Here is a 16614-nt window from a genome sequence, read left to right on the forward strand (position 1 = left end):
GTAACAGGGCTGGGCCTGGGTGTGGTTGCTAGGTAACGCCGCAGGTCAAATCTCACATAACTTTTGGGAGGTTTTTGAAACAGCTCATTTTAAAGACACTAAAATACCTTAAGATATTGCCAAAAAAGGGTTTTTTAGATCTTAGGTTGTTTATAGAAGCAGTTGAGACCCAGATGGAAGTAGAAAAATGTGGAAAATGCAAATTTTGCATAGTAGGTCCCATTTAAACTATCTTTTTACATATAATTTCATCAAGACACAGACTTATGTTCTTAAGATTCATATTTTATTAATATAATTATTGATAATTTCTTATTACATTATGAATTGTAAGCAGAATAAAACATTAACAACCTTCCGATGGTGCGTTTTCCATTATTATTAAAATATTTTGGAAAGAAATCACCTCCTATTCTCCTGGTTTTTTTTCCAACAAAAACCTCCCTCAGACTTTCATCTGTCTTATGACAAGCAGAACATGATTCCTGTTGTTACTAAAATAAATCTGTCCTTACAGAAAGCTTCATACTTGAAGCAAAGCATATTTCCAGTCTGAGTTTCATCCTCCCTATTTCTTATGAGGCGATTGTTAAAGTCAAGGTGTCTGTGAATAGACAGACCAATTTCACATATTCTGTAAAGTAGCTCCACGTTCCTCTTCCTGCCAATATTATGCAGCTGTCAGACGCATACATCTGCTGTAGCTACACGTTACGAACCCGTTAGACTTTAGCAGCATATATATGTAACCCAGGGGAAAAGAACTGGTACTGTTGTATTTGCGATCGCTCTCCTATGAACCCCCAAATAAGGAGTTGTGGATTATTTGGCTGTGAAAAGAGGTTATTATGTGCTTCGGTGCTTGGCTCTGTTTTCATTTGCAGAGTATTTGGTTTGGGACTTCTTATTCTCAGAGAAAGAAAGCTTGACCTACAACTGCACATCCACGAAACGCGTTTAAAAGCTTCATATTATTCAACTGAAAGTGATGAAACATTGAGTTGCCATAGGTTATCCTTTTTATAACTGGCATTAATTTGTGGAGTAATACACATTTGGTTTTTCAGCATAACTGTAGGGTAGATCTATATTCTTCTAATGAGCTGTTGTCTCCATTTCCTTCCCTGTTTTAAATGTCACAGCTGCTCCCGGCAGACTTTGATCTTGGTGGGTTTATCAAGGTTTTTCTACTCCAGGAAACAGCTGCAAGCCTGAATTTATCTTTCAAACAGTCACATATCTTCTATGGTAAAGCTTCATTCTGGGATATCTAGCCGTTGATGCTTTGTTAGCGTGGGGCTCTCGCCACCTACTGGGATCAATACTTTTAAAGGAACCTTGAAAACAACTTGCATGCTCTTAGGAGCATTAATATTAATCCTTGACTTGTTTATTTCTTGTTCTGAAATATTCATAGTTGTTTTTTCTTGTGGAAACTGGAGCAAACTTCCCAGAGAAGCAGAGATCCAGTCATGTCCTAGCCAGGCGTCCCCCTAGCATCTTGCTCGCTTCATTTCAAATTTTGTTTGATGAACATCTGTCACTGGGACGCTTCTTTCTCCAGGGTGTCTCACTGGTTCCTCACATGCGGCTTTCTTTAAAAATAAGTTTCTGGGTTCTTCTTCTTGTTGATCACTTTGGTTTTTAGAGGAAACGTTGCCTCTACTGCACAACATTAAGGATTTTTTTTCACACCTGATAGTCCTGTAGACTCTGTTCGAATGGAAAACAAAAATTACAAGATTTGATTAATTTTCAGCCGGTTAGGCTCACTTTCACACTGATTTGTGTCAAACGATCCAAACCAACTGAAAAACCTGTTCCCTTCCTCGCCTGTGGTGGCGCTGCATTAAGAACTACTGAAGAAAATGACACGGAAACGTCTGAAGAAAAATCTGAGCACAACTTTCCTCTTCACAAAATGTAAACAAATATAGAATAGTGTCAAATTTTAACGGCCATAAGATTTCTCTTTTGTCATTTAATCAGGTCACACTGCAAAAGCACAAAATCCTACCAAGTATTTTTCATCCAGTTTCTAGTGCAAATACGACAAAACTAGCTTACAAATAACCTTTCAGCAAGATATTGGAACTTGTTTTTAGTCAGTATTATTCCTTAATATTGACGAACAACTTCTAGTTCCATTAGCAGATTATTTCACTTACAACAAGACATTTTCCCCACTTTATAGGTGAAGGAATTATTATTATTTTTTTTTATTCTTTATAAATACAGAAGTTCTTTTTCAAAAGCAAAATAATTCAATCCCAGTTCTAATTTGAGTGCTGTTTCCTCTTATATTTCCAACAGGAAAACCTTAAAAGCTTATTCAGAAATTCTGTTTTAAATTAATCTTTCAAACAATGTAGCAGGAGGTAAAAAAAATGGATGCTGTGATTCAGGGCAATTGGAGAAATCAAGTAAAAGGTACTAAAAGTTCTAAAAAAAATCTTTATAACAAGATATTTTTCCACGTTTTTAGTGAAATAACCTGCATAGAACTAGTACTTATTCACCAAAATTGAGGAGTTATTGACTTAAAACAAACTCCAGAGTTGTGCTGAGAAGTTATTTGTAAATTAGTTTTATGTTATTGCAAGTAACTTAAATGCACTTGAAACTGACCAAAAATAATTGGTAAGATTTTGTGTTAGTGTAACCGGGAGAAATGACTCGGTGTTTTATTTATTTTTTTACCAAAGACAAAAGAAGAATCCTACAACCACTAATATCTGAAGCTACTCCAATTTTGTTTACATTTCGTGAAGAAGAAAGTTGCGCTCAGTGCAACACTGTTGTTTTTCTTCAGTAGTTCTTATGGCAGCGCCACCACAGGTGAGGAGGGGAACAGGTTTTTTATTTAGTTTGAATCATTTGACACATTGCAGTGGGAAAGAGAACCACACTAACTGAAAATGTAACAAATGTTACATTTACACTTGAAATCTATGGTAAGTGTACTAAGACATTTCAAAAATACTTGATTAGATTTCGTGGTTTATGAATGATTCACATTCACAGATTAAAGAAAACATGTTTTCTTTAATCTTTTGACAGATGCAGAATTATGTTTTTGGAGCAGATACAAAGTCCATTGTTAGAATATAACTTTAAAACTTAAAGGCTTAAAAATGAGCATTTTCTCTGCATCAGCGTGCTTATTTAACTAGAAATTATTTTGCCCTCATTCTGTCTGAATAGCTGAGATAAAGAAATAATGACTTCATCCTCCAACTTTGAGATCTACCCCAAAACGTCCAAGATGCGGACAACAAGCGGGGAAGGCTCAAAGGATCCAAAGATTGAAGAGAAAATGGGTCACTGGCTGCATTAGCAGCTTTTAAATACAACAACTTCCATCTGAAATGAGAAATCGAGCCATCGGTGCATCACGTTCACTGTTTAAATTTCTCATTGTTTTCCTCCAAAAGCAGAAACGAGCCAGCTCACCATGCGCGCTTGGCGGAAAAACAAACCCAGGATTATTCACAGTGTCGCTTCGGTGCTACTTCAAAGCCTGCAGAGGTGTCTTAATCTGCAAAGACACAGGAGCCACGAGATAAAAAAGAATTTATACAAAAAAATAAAAAATCAGAGATGCTGGAGGTGAAGTGTGGTGGTAGCGTCTAAATGAGAGGCTTCTAAATGAAGCAGAGCTGTAATTAGCACTAATAGCTCGTCAGCTGCTTCGCCTCGAGGGAGAGGACTTCCAGAACGAGTTGCAGAAAACAGACGGCTTTGGTTGGAACAAATTTCTAATGATTGGTAAGGGACCCAAGTAGGACGGGTTACTCATTACGACTAAATGTTGTTAGATGATCAAAAGATGTGGGCGAACAATGAATCACAGCCTGTTGTGGTTGTCTTAACACTTGACTTATGAATACAAAGAGTCCTGTTTTACTCTTGATGTGAACCTCATTATGCACCATGTATGCTAATAGGATCAGCTAATGGCAGCGTCAAAAGCAGAAAGAAAACGTTTTTTTATTTATATATATATACTTTCCCTAAATCTGTCACTGGATATTGAGGAGCCAAAGTTTCAGACTTTCAGAGCGGCGACTTGTCTTGAAAACCAGGACGACATTATCTGATGAACAATAAAAAAGGCTTTTAAATCACATCAGACCTTGTTCTCCACAGAGGCTGCATTTCATTACAGGATTAGATTTTTTTTAACACCTTAATTGGATCATTAGCATGAAAACTTGAACCTGATGATGTAAAGCTGCAGTAGTTCAGTATTATGCCTTCGGTTTTGTATTTTAAAGATATGTGGCAACCTTATGCTGATTGTTTTTCCCAATCATGTCATGTCAAAATGTAGAGGGTTCCAGTTTCAAACTGGAGAATCAGTGGGATTTCAATCTGTGGAGTTAAGTGATCAGACTAGATCCTTTTTATGCATTAACAGTTTTTATAGTACTGTGTGCTCCACTGGATCCAGCTGCCAAGCTTTGCACGTTTGATAGTCATTAAATATGATCTAGTATGCCGTCTCTCGCCTATACAAAAAAAAAAAAAAAAGAAATTTATTCTTGGATTAGATTTTTGTTTCCTCAGTTTTGCCTATTTTGATCTGTTTTAGGGTGTGTTGTCACTGTTTAATCCAAATAAGCAGCTGGTAGTCATGTCCCCCAGTTCAATATTTACACTCACATGTGAAAACAGCTGCAAACAAATGTATAATTAAACAACCATACATCCTTGAAAATAAGTAGTTCCTCCTGCACAACCAACACAAATTCAGGAGATGGTTTCTTAATAGTATGTTAACAAAAAAAAATTCTTGTCTTTTCCGGCAGCCATTAGAACAGTAAGACCAGCTGAGCAGACATGCTGGAGTTCAGTTTAGGTTGCTGTAATGGGCTGGGCTTTGTTGCAGTTGCTAGGTAACAAGTAGTTCCTGCTGATTTGTAACATTACAAATCAGCAGGTTTTTGAAATGTGTCGTTTTCCAGACACCAAAAATATTACCTCAATTCCAAAAAACATTGTTGTTGTTTTTTTAAGCATTTGGGCTTGTTTTATGGCTACGTTCACACTGCAGCCTGAAGCAACACAATTCTGATCTTTCTGTCAAATCGGATTTTTTTTTTTTTTTTTTTTTTTTCGAGATCGTTTAAACTTCCAAACACATCCAATGTGAACTGCAAGCAACCTGAAAGTGACCCGCATGCGCAGTAGAGGGCGCAATATCGTCACAGATAGAGAGCGTTCTCAACCGCCATAAAAGAAGAAGAAGTAGCGCTCAGTGTTTGCGGAAGTAATCCTGGAAGCTAACGGTGGAGCGTAGTTTAAAGGTTTGAAGTTGTTGTCCGACCGGAGCCAGTATATAACAACTTAATCCTCATTATAGTTTGTAATGGTTGTTTCTCTTACGCGTATCAGGACACTAAATAGTGACGTTTGTCGAGTATCAATGACGTTCAGGTCGGATTATTGCGACCTGGCCGTTCAGATTCACGTCACATTTGAATCGGATACCCCAGTGGCCTGGGTCACATTTGAAAATAATCCGACTTGTGTTGTTCACATGATGGAAGTTCAAAAGTGTGCACAATGTGAATTTTGCATAATAGATCATCTTAAAATTTGAACCCAGAATTCCTCAGGGTTCTGACTTCTGTTTCCAGTCCTGAAGATTTCCCGCTTCGTAGTCTTGTGCCACTTGTTAGTTCTGTCTCCGCCTCCTTCACACCTGACCCTCTTCTGTCTTGTCCGTCCCAGCCTGTGCATACCGCGGGAGCTGCCGCTGACCATCCAGTCCTGCGTCCTCCCTAAAGACTGCCAGGTAACGGAGTGGACCGAGTGGAGCTCCTGCTCCAAAGCCTGCGCGGACCCCGAGTCTCCAAGAGGAAACCGCACCCGGAGACGACAGGTGCTCCAGTTCTCTGTTGGCGAGGGCGTTGAGTGTCCAGTACTGGAGGAGACGGAGTCCTGTGAACCTCCGGGGGGAAGCGTTCCTCCCTGTGCAAGGTAATTTATATCTGATGCTACATAAGGCTGTCACAATAATAAACTTACATTTTCCCTGACATTATTGCGATCAATGATAATATTGTGATTTTGAGGCCATAATCCACCAAAATACTAATGACAATATTATCTTATTAATGCAAGTATACCCACTTAAACATAAAGAAAAAATAAATTTCTGAAGATAATTTAACACTGGAAATGGAAAACATTTTAAATATCCAACATAAATGGTTATGATGTCTTGGTAGCCAAAATTGCATTTAAAAGAATATATAATGATTGAGCTTAGACAGGGAAAACAGGCAAAAGTGGCAGGCAGTGCAGGAAAAGCCAATGGAACTATTACTTTTTCATCAATATTAAGGAATTATTGACTAAAAACAAGCTCCTATATCTTACTGAGTCACTTTTGTCTTATTTCAAGAAAACTAAGATATTTGCATTAGAAACTGGACCTAAAATTCTTGGCAATATTTTGTGTTTTCTATTTTAACACTCCCAATGTCAAAACTACAACTTCTGATATGTTGGTGAAAATTTATGGATCTTTAGTGAATTTTTCAAATTGTTTTTAAAGGCATAGTGATCTTAGTGACTTCCGTCTTTAAAGGAATTAAGCATTAAAAAATCTCTAAACACAGAAATGAATTTATTTTGATAATTTTGTTTATCCCCACTGACATAAAATTAGGAAAGTTGAGGCTGATTCAGACTGTGATGTTATAAAAAAAAGCTGTTTTTTTTAATAAATGCTACATAAATATCAATTTCTTACTGTAAATATATGTTTTTATTATGATATCCTTGCCTTTTCTTGCAGTATTCAGACTCTGCTATGAAATACTGCAGGGACTAATTCGGTATTTCAGTCACGCACTCGCACCATACAGAAAAATAAAAGCGTTGGCTCAGGCTGCACGCACTTCCTGTTGACCTCCCTTTTCACATATCACCAAGATAATTTGCTCTCCTGGGTGGTTCATGCCTGTGTGTGTGTGTGTGTGTGTGAGTCAGCATATGGATAGAGATTAGTATAAGTGGTTGGGCTAGTGCCAGACAAAAAGTAAAGGCAATTGGAGGGAGACTAAGGCTATTTTGAATTTTCACAGACGATGTGCCTGCATTCAGTCGGACAGGCGGCTCAGTTTCAGCACACTTCAAACTGAAGCCATATGTTTTAATCCAATCCAGGGGATTATTTGGTTTTCTGTCAAACTGCTCACACTTTGCTGCTCCTCCACATTTTCAATTGTTACGTCAGGAGTGTGCAGATGAAGACGTTTTGTTTTTAATGAAGACAAAGTTATTACAAACAAGTTAAAATTTTCTTATTATGGAAAATATTAATATTTTCTGCATTCTTATTGGTTTTATAGTAAACAGGGACATGTCTCCTTTAAAAAGCTGATTTAAATTAAATATTCCTAAATAAATTTTATCCAAAAAGTGACAAAACTTCTGTTTTTAGAGATGAGTTTTTTTCCCTTACAAATGTGCAAAATATACGGCTTATTTTTATTTATTTTTAGGCAAACATGCAAAATCCTTCCTAATTTTTGGCAATATATTAATTTACAACCGCATATTTACAAAGTGTGTCACTAATTTGTTATTTAAATTGTTGTGGTTTTAGTTTGTTGTTGAGCAAGTAATTAGAATTTGATTAGTAATTATGCAATTAGTGACAAAAAATTTACATTATCCAGACTTTCTCAACCTAAAACAAAGCTACATTAACTGAATTTTGAGTGAAAGGAATTGTCACTTTCATTTGAACATCTGTTATTTTCTTGGCCAAAACCATATGACATATACTATTTACATAAGTTCATATCAGCAGGATTTAAAATGCGCATATTTTGACACTTTGTTACACCCACTCTCCTGTCCGTCCTTCTTTGCTGTTTCATGTCATCCTTGTAGTTACACATGGAGAACCACGGAGTGGAGCGACTGTCGGGTCGACGTGCTGCTGAGCCAACAAGACCGACGGCGCACCAACATGACCGGGCTCTGCGGCGGAGGCCTGCAGACGAGGGAAGTTTATTGTGTCCAGGCGAACGCAGAGCTTCTGAAATACCTGAACAACCTCAAAGAAAAAGACAAAGGTAAAGCTAAGACCATTTCAATCCATCAAGTCAGTTTATTTGTATTAACCTCTTGCGGTGTGTGCAACATCCTGCCCCCATTTCCCTGCTAGAGGGCTAAACACTGCTCCCTGACAATGACTAGCATCGGTTTTAGCTGCTAAGTTCTCAAAGTCTTAATTGTCTGCCTGATATATAAAAGGAAAAGTGACGCAGTGGTTTGCTAGTAATTGTCAGCACTACAGCCAGATGACAAGGTCAGGAAAAAGTCTTGATTAAGAACAAAAAATAGCGAGGAAGAAGGAAGAAGGTCAGTAATGCTAGCTTGACTATGACAAATTTAACATGTAGATTTACTGTGGAATTCGGTTCAGTTACAAAATAAAAAAAAGGCGACCTAAACGCCAACTCTGCCAGATCATCAGTAGAGCAGATGTTAGATTAGCTAATAGTACGAGTAGCTAATCTATCACAGCGATCAATTATTAATAATCACAAAATAAACACCAACAGTAACGAACTGAATGTTCTCTCCTTTATATGAGAAATGTTTGATCCTGAAACGCATGGTGGCGTTGTTGTCAGTTGCTATGGCAACGCATCTGCATGCAGCATAGCTGACACAGAGAGCGAGAGAAAAGAAGAATACGATTTGTTTTGAGTTGTTGTTCAACAGTTTTCCAGCTTTATTTTTCCATTTGCTGGGGAACGCAGCACTAAATCAATACTTTCTGCATCTCCCAGTTTTATTTGGTGAAGGGAATCGTAGCAGCAACGCGGCTACGGATAGCATGTAAAAGAATCCTTTTTCTGTCCTTCAGCATCGTGCGCATGCGCAAAATTTCCAGCTTTAAACAGTAACATGGAAAGGAGTCTTCAGCAAACTACAGCAACAAGGCAGTTCAAAGTGCTTCAAATTATAATAACACAAAAATAAAAAGTAATAAAAAACAACATCCAGTCAACAATTGAGAAATCAGAAACAAACTTTACAATTTGATGAGTATTGTCCTCAAAATCACCACCCATTTTTTTTTTTTTTAGTTTACGGTTGAAATAAAATAACATGATCCACAGTTTATGCTCTAACTAGTTTGTAAATAATAATTTTTATTGATTTAAATTTTCGTGTGGATGAAATATATTTGTTTTCCCAAAATTGCTGCAAATGTTGCATGAATTTATGTAATCTAATATAACCTAATAGCGAGAGTAGCCAAAAGATGTAGTGCTACTTTAAATAATATTACAATAAGAACAGGTGTAACATTATCATCAAAATATGACAAAAGTGTAATTTGTTATAAAAAAGTTCCTCTAACTGATTGATTGTAGTGGATTATTTGTGTTTTTAGGAACAATGTAATCAGACAGTTATGTTTAGTTTAAGATGTTTTAAATGATTAAACACAAAAGACAGAGTAAAAACAAAACACTTACTTTGATAATGACGGGTTAAGGTAAAACAAACTTAATTCCTCACAACATAAAGTCTAAACCTGTCTTAATCATTAAAATAAAGCTACAATTTAATTGCAGTAAAACAAAAACAAACATAACAATTTAATGTTGTAACCACTTCTGAATATTAAACAAATATGCAACGGCTTAATTTCTGTCCTAATTCAGAGCATCTCTAAATCCAGCGTTAAGATTTTCCAGTGTCTTGACAAATGCTGATTAAGAAAGTTAAATAAATTTTATAGCTGCCTTTTTATTAAATGATCTCAGGGACAAATTACGCTCCGCAGCCTGAATACACAATACACAATCCACCAAGCATCCAGGCTGTTGTTTTTACAAGCAGAGTGAATACTGAGAGCTATTTAAATTAGCTTTGATATATATTATATGAAATTCAGAGTGCAGAATGTATGATTAAAGCCCATATTGTGAAGGTTGTCTCAATTAATCTTCTGTATCGACTCCAAGGAGAAAATAAAGATGCTCATCAAACAGCCTGAGGCAAAAAGCCTGAAGGCATCATTTTGGCTGCCATGATGAGTGCAAGCAGGCCACCAGCTACCACAACAGCTTTCTGATCTGACAAGCTGGTGTCTGCTGGGGATATAATCCCAGTTTATGACTACAAAACATTCACTGTGGTAGTAAAATTCAGTTTTAATGGTATTTTCATTTTAAACCAGAATTGCTAATGGTCAAAACCAGTGGTCGCCAGTAATCACAAACATTAGTTATGCTAACGCTAACGCTAAAGCGTTATATCAATTTGGTATTAAGCAGAAGCTGATGCTAAAGCGCTAGCTTAAATTCAAATTGTATCTGCCTTTCAGATGTTGAACTTTATTGAACTGAAAGTTAACAAAACAGCCTAGCCTGCAGTAATTATCTAGCTACCTACCTAGCTAGATAAACTGTGATATATTATGCTTGAAAATTGGAACTTGAGTCGACAAAAGTTAGTTGTAGGACCAAACTACGTCTAAATCAGAACAATCCTTCTGAGCGGATGTTTTGTGGTTGTATAAAATATTTATTTCACATTTTAGAGGGAAAAGAGAGAACTGATAATTGATTAGTCAACATCAGGTCGATGGACCGTTTTTAATGGAGGAAGGAAACAGACTGGTACATTCTCTTTTAATCTATGTTTTAGACCTGGTTTATAATATCCTCTCTTTGACGTTTAAAATACTTCCTGTTTGTTGTCTTAGTTTCCTCTTGTGTCTATATTTATAGTTCAAAAGCATAAATATAGACACAGCAGTTTGTTTACAAAAGAAAAAGAGACACTCCATATATTTGCTGTATCATTTTGTGTGAATGCTTATTGTACTATAAAAATAATTTATTTGCTCACCATAACCAGGAGAAAACATGAATACTCTATATTTACCATTTTTATTTATTATTTATGTTTGTGCAGCTCTGAATCATCAGCCACTACATGTATACATCTCGTTATGCAAAATCCTGCCTCTTTCTGCATGAATTACTTTTCCTCTTCAATACTACTTACAGCATGGCATTAAAACACTTTTAAATATTAAGGACACATCCTCGTTCTTATTCGTTAGGGAGGATTTTTCTTCTAGATTCATTGAAATTCAGGTGGAATCAGTCTGTAGCACCCTGAAAAAATGGCCTCAGATCCCCATTATTATCCTAAAAGCGGCAGTAAATTTTGGGTCCCAACAGTAGCAGCGTTCCTGTGCAGAATATGTTATAGGATATATCTCACATGTTTTAGCACCTTGTGCCCTGCAGCGTTCATAATCAGAGCCACAATTTGAATAGGATATCCGAGCAGAAAAGATGTGATGCTTTTCAAATGGAGCAGCAAGATGTGAGCCGAACCACATCATGCAGAAGTGGCTCAAAACACCTACAGAAAAAGTTTCAACAGATATTAAACATTTCCATTATGAGAGGCCATTTTTCTAAATAAAACCTATAAATTCGAACAAATATTTTATATATTTTCTCTATAAAAGTGCATCTAAAACAAGTTTCTTCCCATTAAAACTTCAATTAAAAACAAACTAAAAAATAGAAATATGTTCAGTCCTGTTTTAAAGGCATGTCTTAGGTTAGTCTGCAATTTTAACATATTTAGCTTGCTTTATTTTGGAGCTAAATAATTAGCATTCTAGCTAAGCAACATGCTATTTAGCACGCTGAATATTTAACAGGTTGCTAACAGAATATTTAGTCCGGTTTCAAACTAAGTTTTTATTTGACAAGCTAAATATTTATCTTTGTGGCTAAATATTTCAAGCTAAATATTTTAAGTTAAATATTTAAGTAGAAATATAATAAAAATGTATTGAAAGCTAAATATTCATTTTGCCAGCTAAATATTTAGTTAGCAAGCTGAATATTTAGCTAGCAAGCAAAATATGTATCTCCAAACTAAATATTTAGTTAGCATGCTGAATAAGCTAAATATTTAGTTTAGAAATAAACATTTAGCTTCAAATAAAAGCTAAATATTTAGATTGAAGCAATATCTAGCTTGTTAATATTTAGTGAGCAAGCTTAATATCTCGCTCTAAACTAAATATTTATCTCAAGATAAATATTTGAGTATGAAGAAAAAATAATTTAATATTTAGCTTTCTAATTTAATATTTCATCTGAAACTGACATTTATAAATGAATGAATAACATGGTGAAAATATAAATGAGAAAAAATAAACTCTTTTTGTTTTTTTTCTCTCTCATATTTCAGTCTAAATAACCCAGATTATTTCTGTCTAGTTTTTTGGACGGTACCCCATATACTGTTTAGTATTTAGAAGGAGTTTGACAATTTTTTGAGCTTTTTAGTAATTTGAACTAAGTTAACAAATTATTAGGAGACTCATTCTACTTACGTAAATATATATGACAGAATCAGTAAGTGATCAATGTTGCTAAAATAAACTAGATTGAACACTCTGGGCAACTTGGACTGAAACACAAAAACGTCCTGAATTATAAAATTTTTAGCCATTTTATCGGTAATTCCTGTGTCTGCCGGTTTGCCAGCTTTACACGTCGATCCGTTTACCCGCTGACGTCCTTTTGTTGGAAACAAAATGAGTCGTTTGCAGCCAGGATCTGTCTCCGGCTGCGACTCGTCCCTGCAGAGTCCTGAAACACCTCCATGTCTGACACTTGTCAAGCCAGCTTAGAGTCAAAGCTGCCCTCTTAAGAGCGTTTTAAAGACATTAGCTGAGGTTAATCCTGTGGCGGCTGATCGCTCTGATCACGTGAAGAGAGGCGCGAAGTCTGCTTGCAACATGTGTGCAAGATGTTTGTCTCACTCGGCCTGGAGGAAAACGTTTTAGTTAAATGTAAATAAACATTTTTGCAAATTAGATAAGATAATTTAAGATGCTAAGAATTGTAAGATGCAAAACGACCCATATCATCACCCCTCCACCACTGTGCTTGATATTTGGTACTGTATGTTTCAGGTATTGGATATGGAGAAGCAGGTTGCCTTAACATACCAGGGGAATTTTGCTTTCATGATATTTTCCTAATTAGATGTAGCTCTTTGCTTTTGCCATATCTTTTAGTCGGATCTCGGCTTGAACTTTGATGACTTAAATTTACTTTTTGGACATTTTTGTTCTTCCATTTGGGTCTCAACTGGTTTGTTTGAAAAAAAAAAAATAAAAAAAAAACAGTTATTTTTTGGTAAGTCAAAGATTTTTGGTGTCTGTAAAATGAGCCTTTTCAAAAACCTCCCAACTGTTGAGTCATGCTGCGTCGTTACCTAGCAACCAAAGTGGAGCTCTAGCATGTTTGGTCAGCTGGTTTTACCACTGTATGTGCTGTACAATGGATGCTGGAAAAGACAGTGTATTTTATTGTTGACTTACCATCCAGAAACCACTTGCTGCATTCTTGTTGGTTGTGCAGGAGGCTCCACTTCTGCTTATCATAGATGTACGGTTGTGTATTTGTGCATTCATTTGCAGTTATTATCATTTGTGAGTGTAAACATTAAGTTTGAGGGTGTGGCCAACAGCAGATGATTTGGATTTAAAGTGAAAAGACGCCCTAAAGCTAAAAACTCATTATCTGGGAATGATTTTGTGCTAAAACAAAACGTAATGAACATGTTTTGAATAGACAATAGATCTATCCTAACCCATAAAGGAAGCAGAATCGTCTTAAATGTTTTCTACATTAAAAGAAAACCTTTAAAGGTTTCTTCAAAGCAGTTGGGGTGTGTTTAATTTTTTTCCTTTACTATTTAAACTCCTAAAACTATTTATGCTCAGTAAATAAACCCCCTTTTTTTTGAAGAACATTTTGTAATTTTTTTAGCTTGAAATGTACTTAATTAATCAGTTTACTGGTTAAATTTAGGATCATCAAACAGAAGCCACATCAGACATTTAAATCCATGTGGTCAGATTAATTTTCTACACATCTTTTCCTTTTGATTCTTCTTTAAATGTTTAAGAAGAAGTCTAGACCAGATGTTGACTTGATTCAGAAAAAGAAAGAGCTGGAAGTTCATCTGCATTGCGTCTGCTTTGTTTATCAGATGTCAGATTGATTTGTAGTCCGTTACTTGTGAGTCCTAATTAAAGAATAATGAGCTCTGATGAAATCCACCAGCACAAGACGACAAAACCCATTTTGTATCTAATAGTGAAATAATGTTTAACTCATGAGATTGTTTTTTCTCTCTCTTCTCCGGAAGATGACATACGTTATTGACCACAAGGCTAACGCGAGTCCTCATGTGTTGGTGATGTAAGAAGCCTTTTGAAACTGTGAAATACTTATGCGTTGAATCACGCGGTGATGCAACGACTGGCTGCACCTAAAGTATGTGGCTGGTGAGTTTACACGAGCATGGAGCGAGTTCTTATCTCCTTGGCACAGGATTTCTCCGCCATCGGGGGGTAATCTCTCAACACACCTCTGAGACGGAGAGCCAGGAAAAGCTGCCGCTTCTCCTCTTGCTCATACATAAATGACACGATGTAAAAGGGAGGAAGATCGCCCCGGGCTGGGACTCTGAATCAGCTTACCGCCTCCTGAATCTTAACCATAATCTTCATCGTGAAGTAGCTTCGATCTGACCTCAGATCAGTCGGACGCGGCGTCTTTCATCCGGCGAAGGCCAAAGCCATGAGGCTCGGTGACCTCAGGTGTGGATTTGATGGAACTGAAGGATAAATAAAGGTTTCTTTTCTATTGCGACTGGTGGAAGTCATTTTTATTTTATGATAGAGCGACTATGAAGAGTTTGAGTAAAAATCTTTTTCACCTCGCACTGCAAAAACACAAAATGTTACCAAATATTTTTCTAATCATCCATATCGATTCTAGTGAAAATATCTTACTGCATTTGAAATAACTTAAAGTAACTTTTCGGCAAGATACAGTAGTTTGTTTTAAGTCAGTAATTCCTTAATATTGATGGAAAAAATATATCTATTACCTATCTCATTAGATAACAAAAAACATAATCTGCCAATGGACCAAGTATTTCTCCATCAATATTAAGAAATTACTGACTTGAAACAAGTTCTTATATCTTGCCAAAAAGTTAGTTATAAGTTAGTTTTATTTTATTTTAAGTTAATCAACAGTGTTAATCAAAATTCACAAGCATCTATATACAATCTGCATAATTTGGAAATTCATTTTGAATAGTTTAAAATTACCTGATTATTAGTTACGTTGTGCTGTTGGTGAAATTGACTCTGAACAGAATAGACGTCTCAAGTTCACGTACAAAAGAAGAAACTAATTTTAAATAAACCAATTTTATGGCTAGTTTTTTGTTAGTTTTTTTTAGTGGACAATTAGAAAAAAATTAAGATACATTTTTTTAAAATGAAACAAGTAAATTATGCTCCTTTGTCTGTTATCTGTTAGAGGTAAAGAACATCACTGCCCTAAATATTGAGTTGTTAACTGGATACAAACATGTTTATGGAAAAATTTGGGAATTCTGACATTTTTGGACAGTTAAACATTCCCCAGATAAATTAACCATAAAATAACCTGGTATTTTAAAATTATTAAAAACAAAATCAACAGTTAACTAGCTTAACTATAGATTAGAGCTGGAAAATAAATCGGTAACAATATCTGTTGTGATATGTAATCAATATCAATAGTTAATACATCTGGTAGAATATTCAATAATTTCACTGAACTCCAATCCAGAACCTCACAACATTCTGGGATTTAGGCAGAATCAACTGACTCACTCACTCTTTGGTTACCTAGCAACACCCTACGGAATAACTTGTGGTTACCTAGCAACAACTTGTTAAGTAACTTGAGCTGCAGCAGTTTAATGTTTCGCCACTGTGTGTCATAACTGCTTAAAGATAAAAAAACAATGGAGTGCAGTAAAAACTGTGGATTAAACAGAAACGGTCACACCACCATCCTTTTTTAAAACAAAAAAGGAGTCAATTATCTATGTCGGCTGATATGAAATGCTTATGTTGTGATATGTTTTTTCAACCATTTTGTCCAGCCCTAATATAATTATTTAATATTTATTATGGCCCTTTTGTTTTCTAATAGCGTTGATATCATTGACTATGGATCAATGCCTTGTAGGTTGAGATTTAACCTAAATTAGGGTTTTCCCAACAAAGTTGTACCAGTTCAAGAACAGAGGGTGTTTTTTTTTGCTAGAGCAGATTTTTAATTGGTTCTTTATAAACAGCTCTTACAATAGCAGCAGCAGCTGCTTTGTTTCTCTAGCATAAACTGGTTTAATGAGGCATAATCCCTGGCAGTTAAAAATGTCTTAATTTGTATCTCAGAATGTAAACGCTGACACTAAAAACAAAAATCTGTGCTGCACTTAATCCTTTTTATTACTTCCGCTAATGTTTGCTGATTTTTACTTATTAGAATGTCAGAAATTTAAAACAATGATCATAGTTCATTGTGAGTTTAGAGGTGGTTTGCAAACTAAACGGAACAGTTCTTTTGTATAGCTTTAAACCAAAAAATGTAATCTTTAGGAGTTTAATCTGGGAGATGACTGAAACAAAATGCTAGCATTTGGATTGTGGTGTGAACCGGGGTTTTCTAAATA

The 16614-nt window shown here is 35.8% G+C and overlaps 1 protein-coding gene across 1 annotated transcript in view; it reads left to right on the top strand.

The window, feature by feature from the left end:
* LOC122831126 (thrombospondin type-1 domain-containing protein 7A) overlaps nt 1–16614 on the top strand; it is a 229094-nt gene that overhangs the window by 107519 nt on the left and 104961 nt on the right. The window contains exons 6-7 of the mRNA XM_044117078.1: nt 5737–5985; nt 7912–8096. Of these exons, the coding sequence (XP_043973013.1) occupies nt 5737–5985; nt 7912–8096 (434 nt within the window). The remainder of the gene's footprint in view (nt 1–5736; nt 5986–7911; nt 8097–16614) is intronic.

This window comes from Gambusia affinis, linkage group LG05 (assembly GCF_019740435.1).
Source record: "Gambusia affinis linkage group LG05, SWU_Gaff_1.0, whole genome shotgun sequence".
Taxonomy (NCBI): domain Eukaryota; kingdom Metazoa; phylum Chordata; class Actinopteri; order Cyprinodontiformes; family Poeciliidae; genus Gambusia; species Gambusia affinis.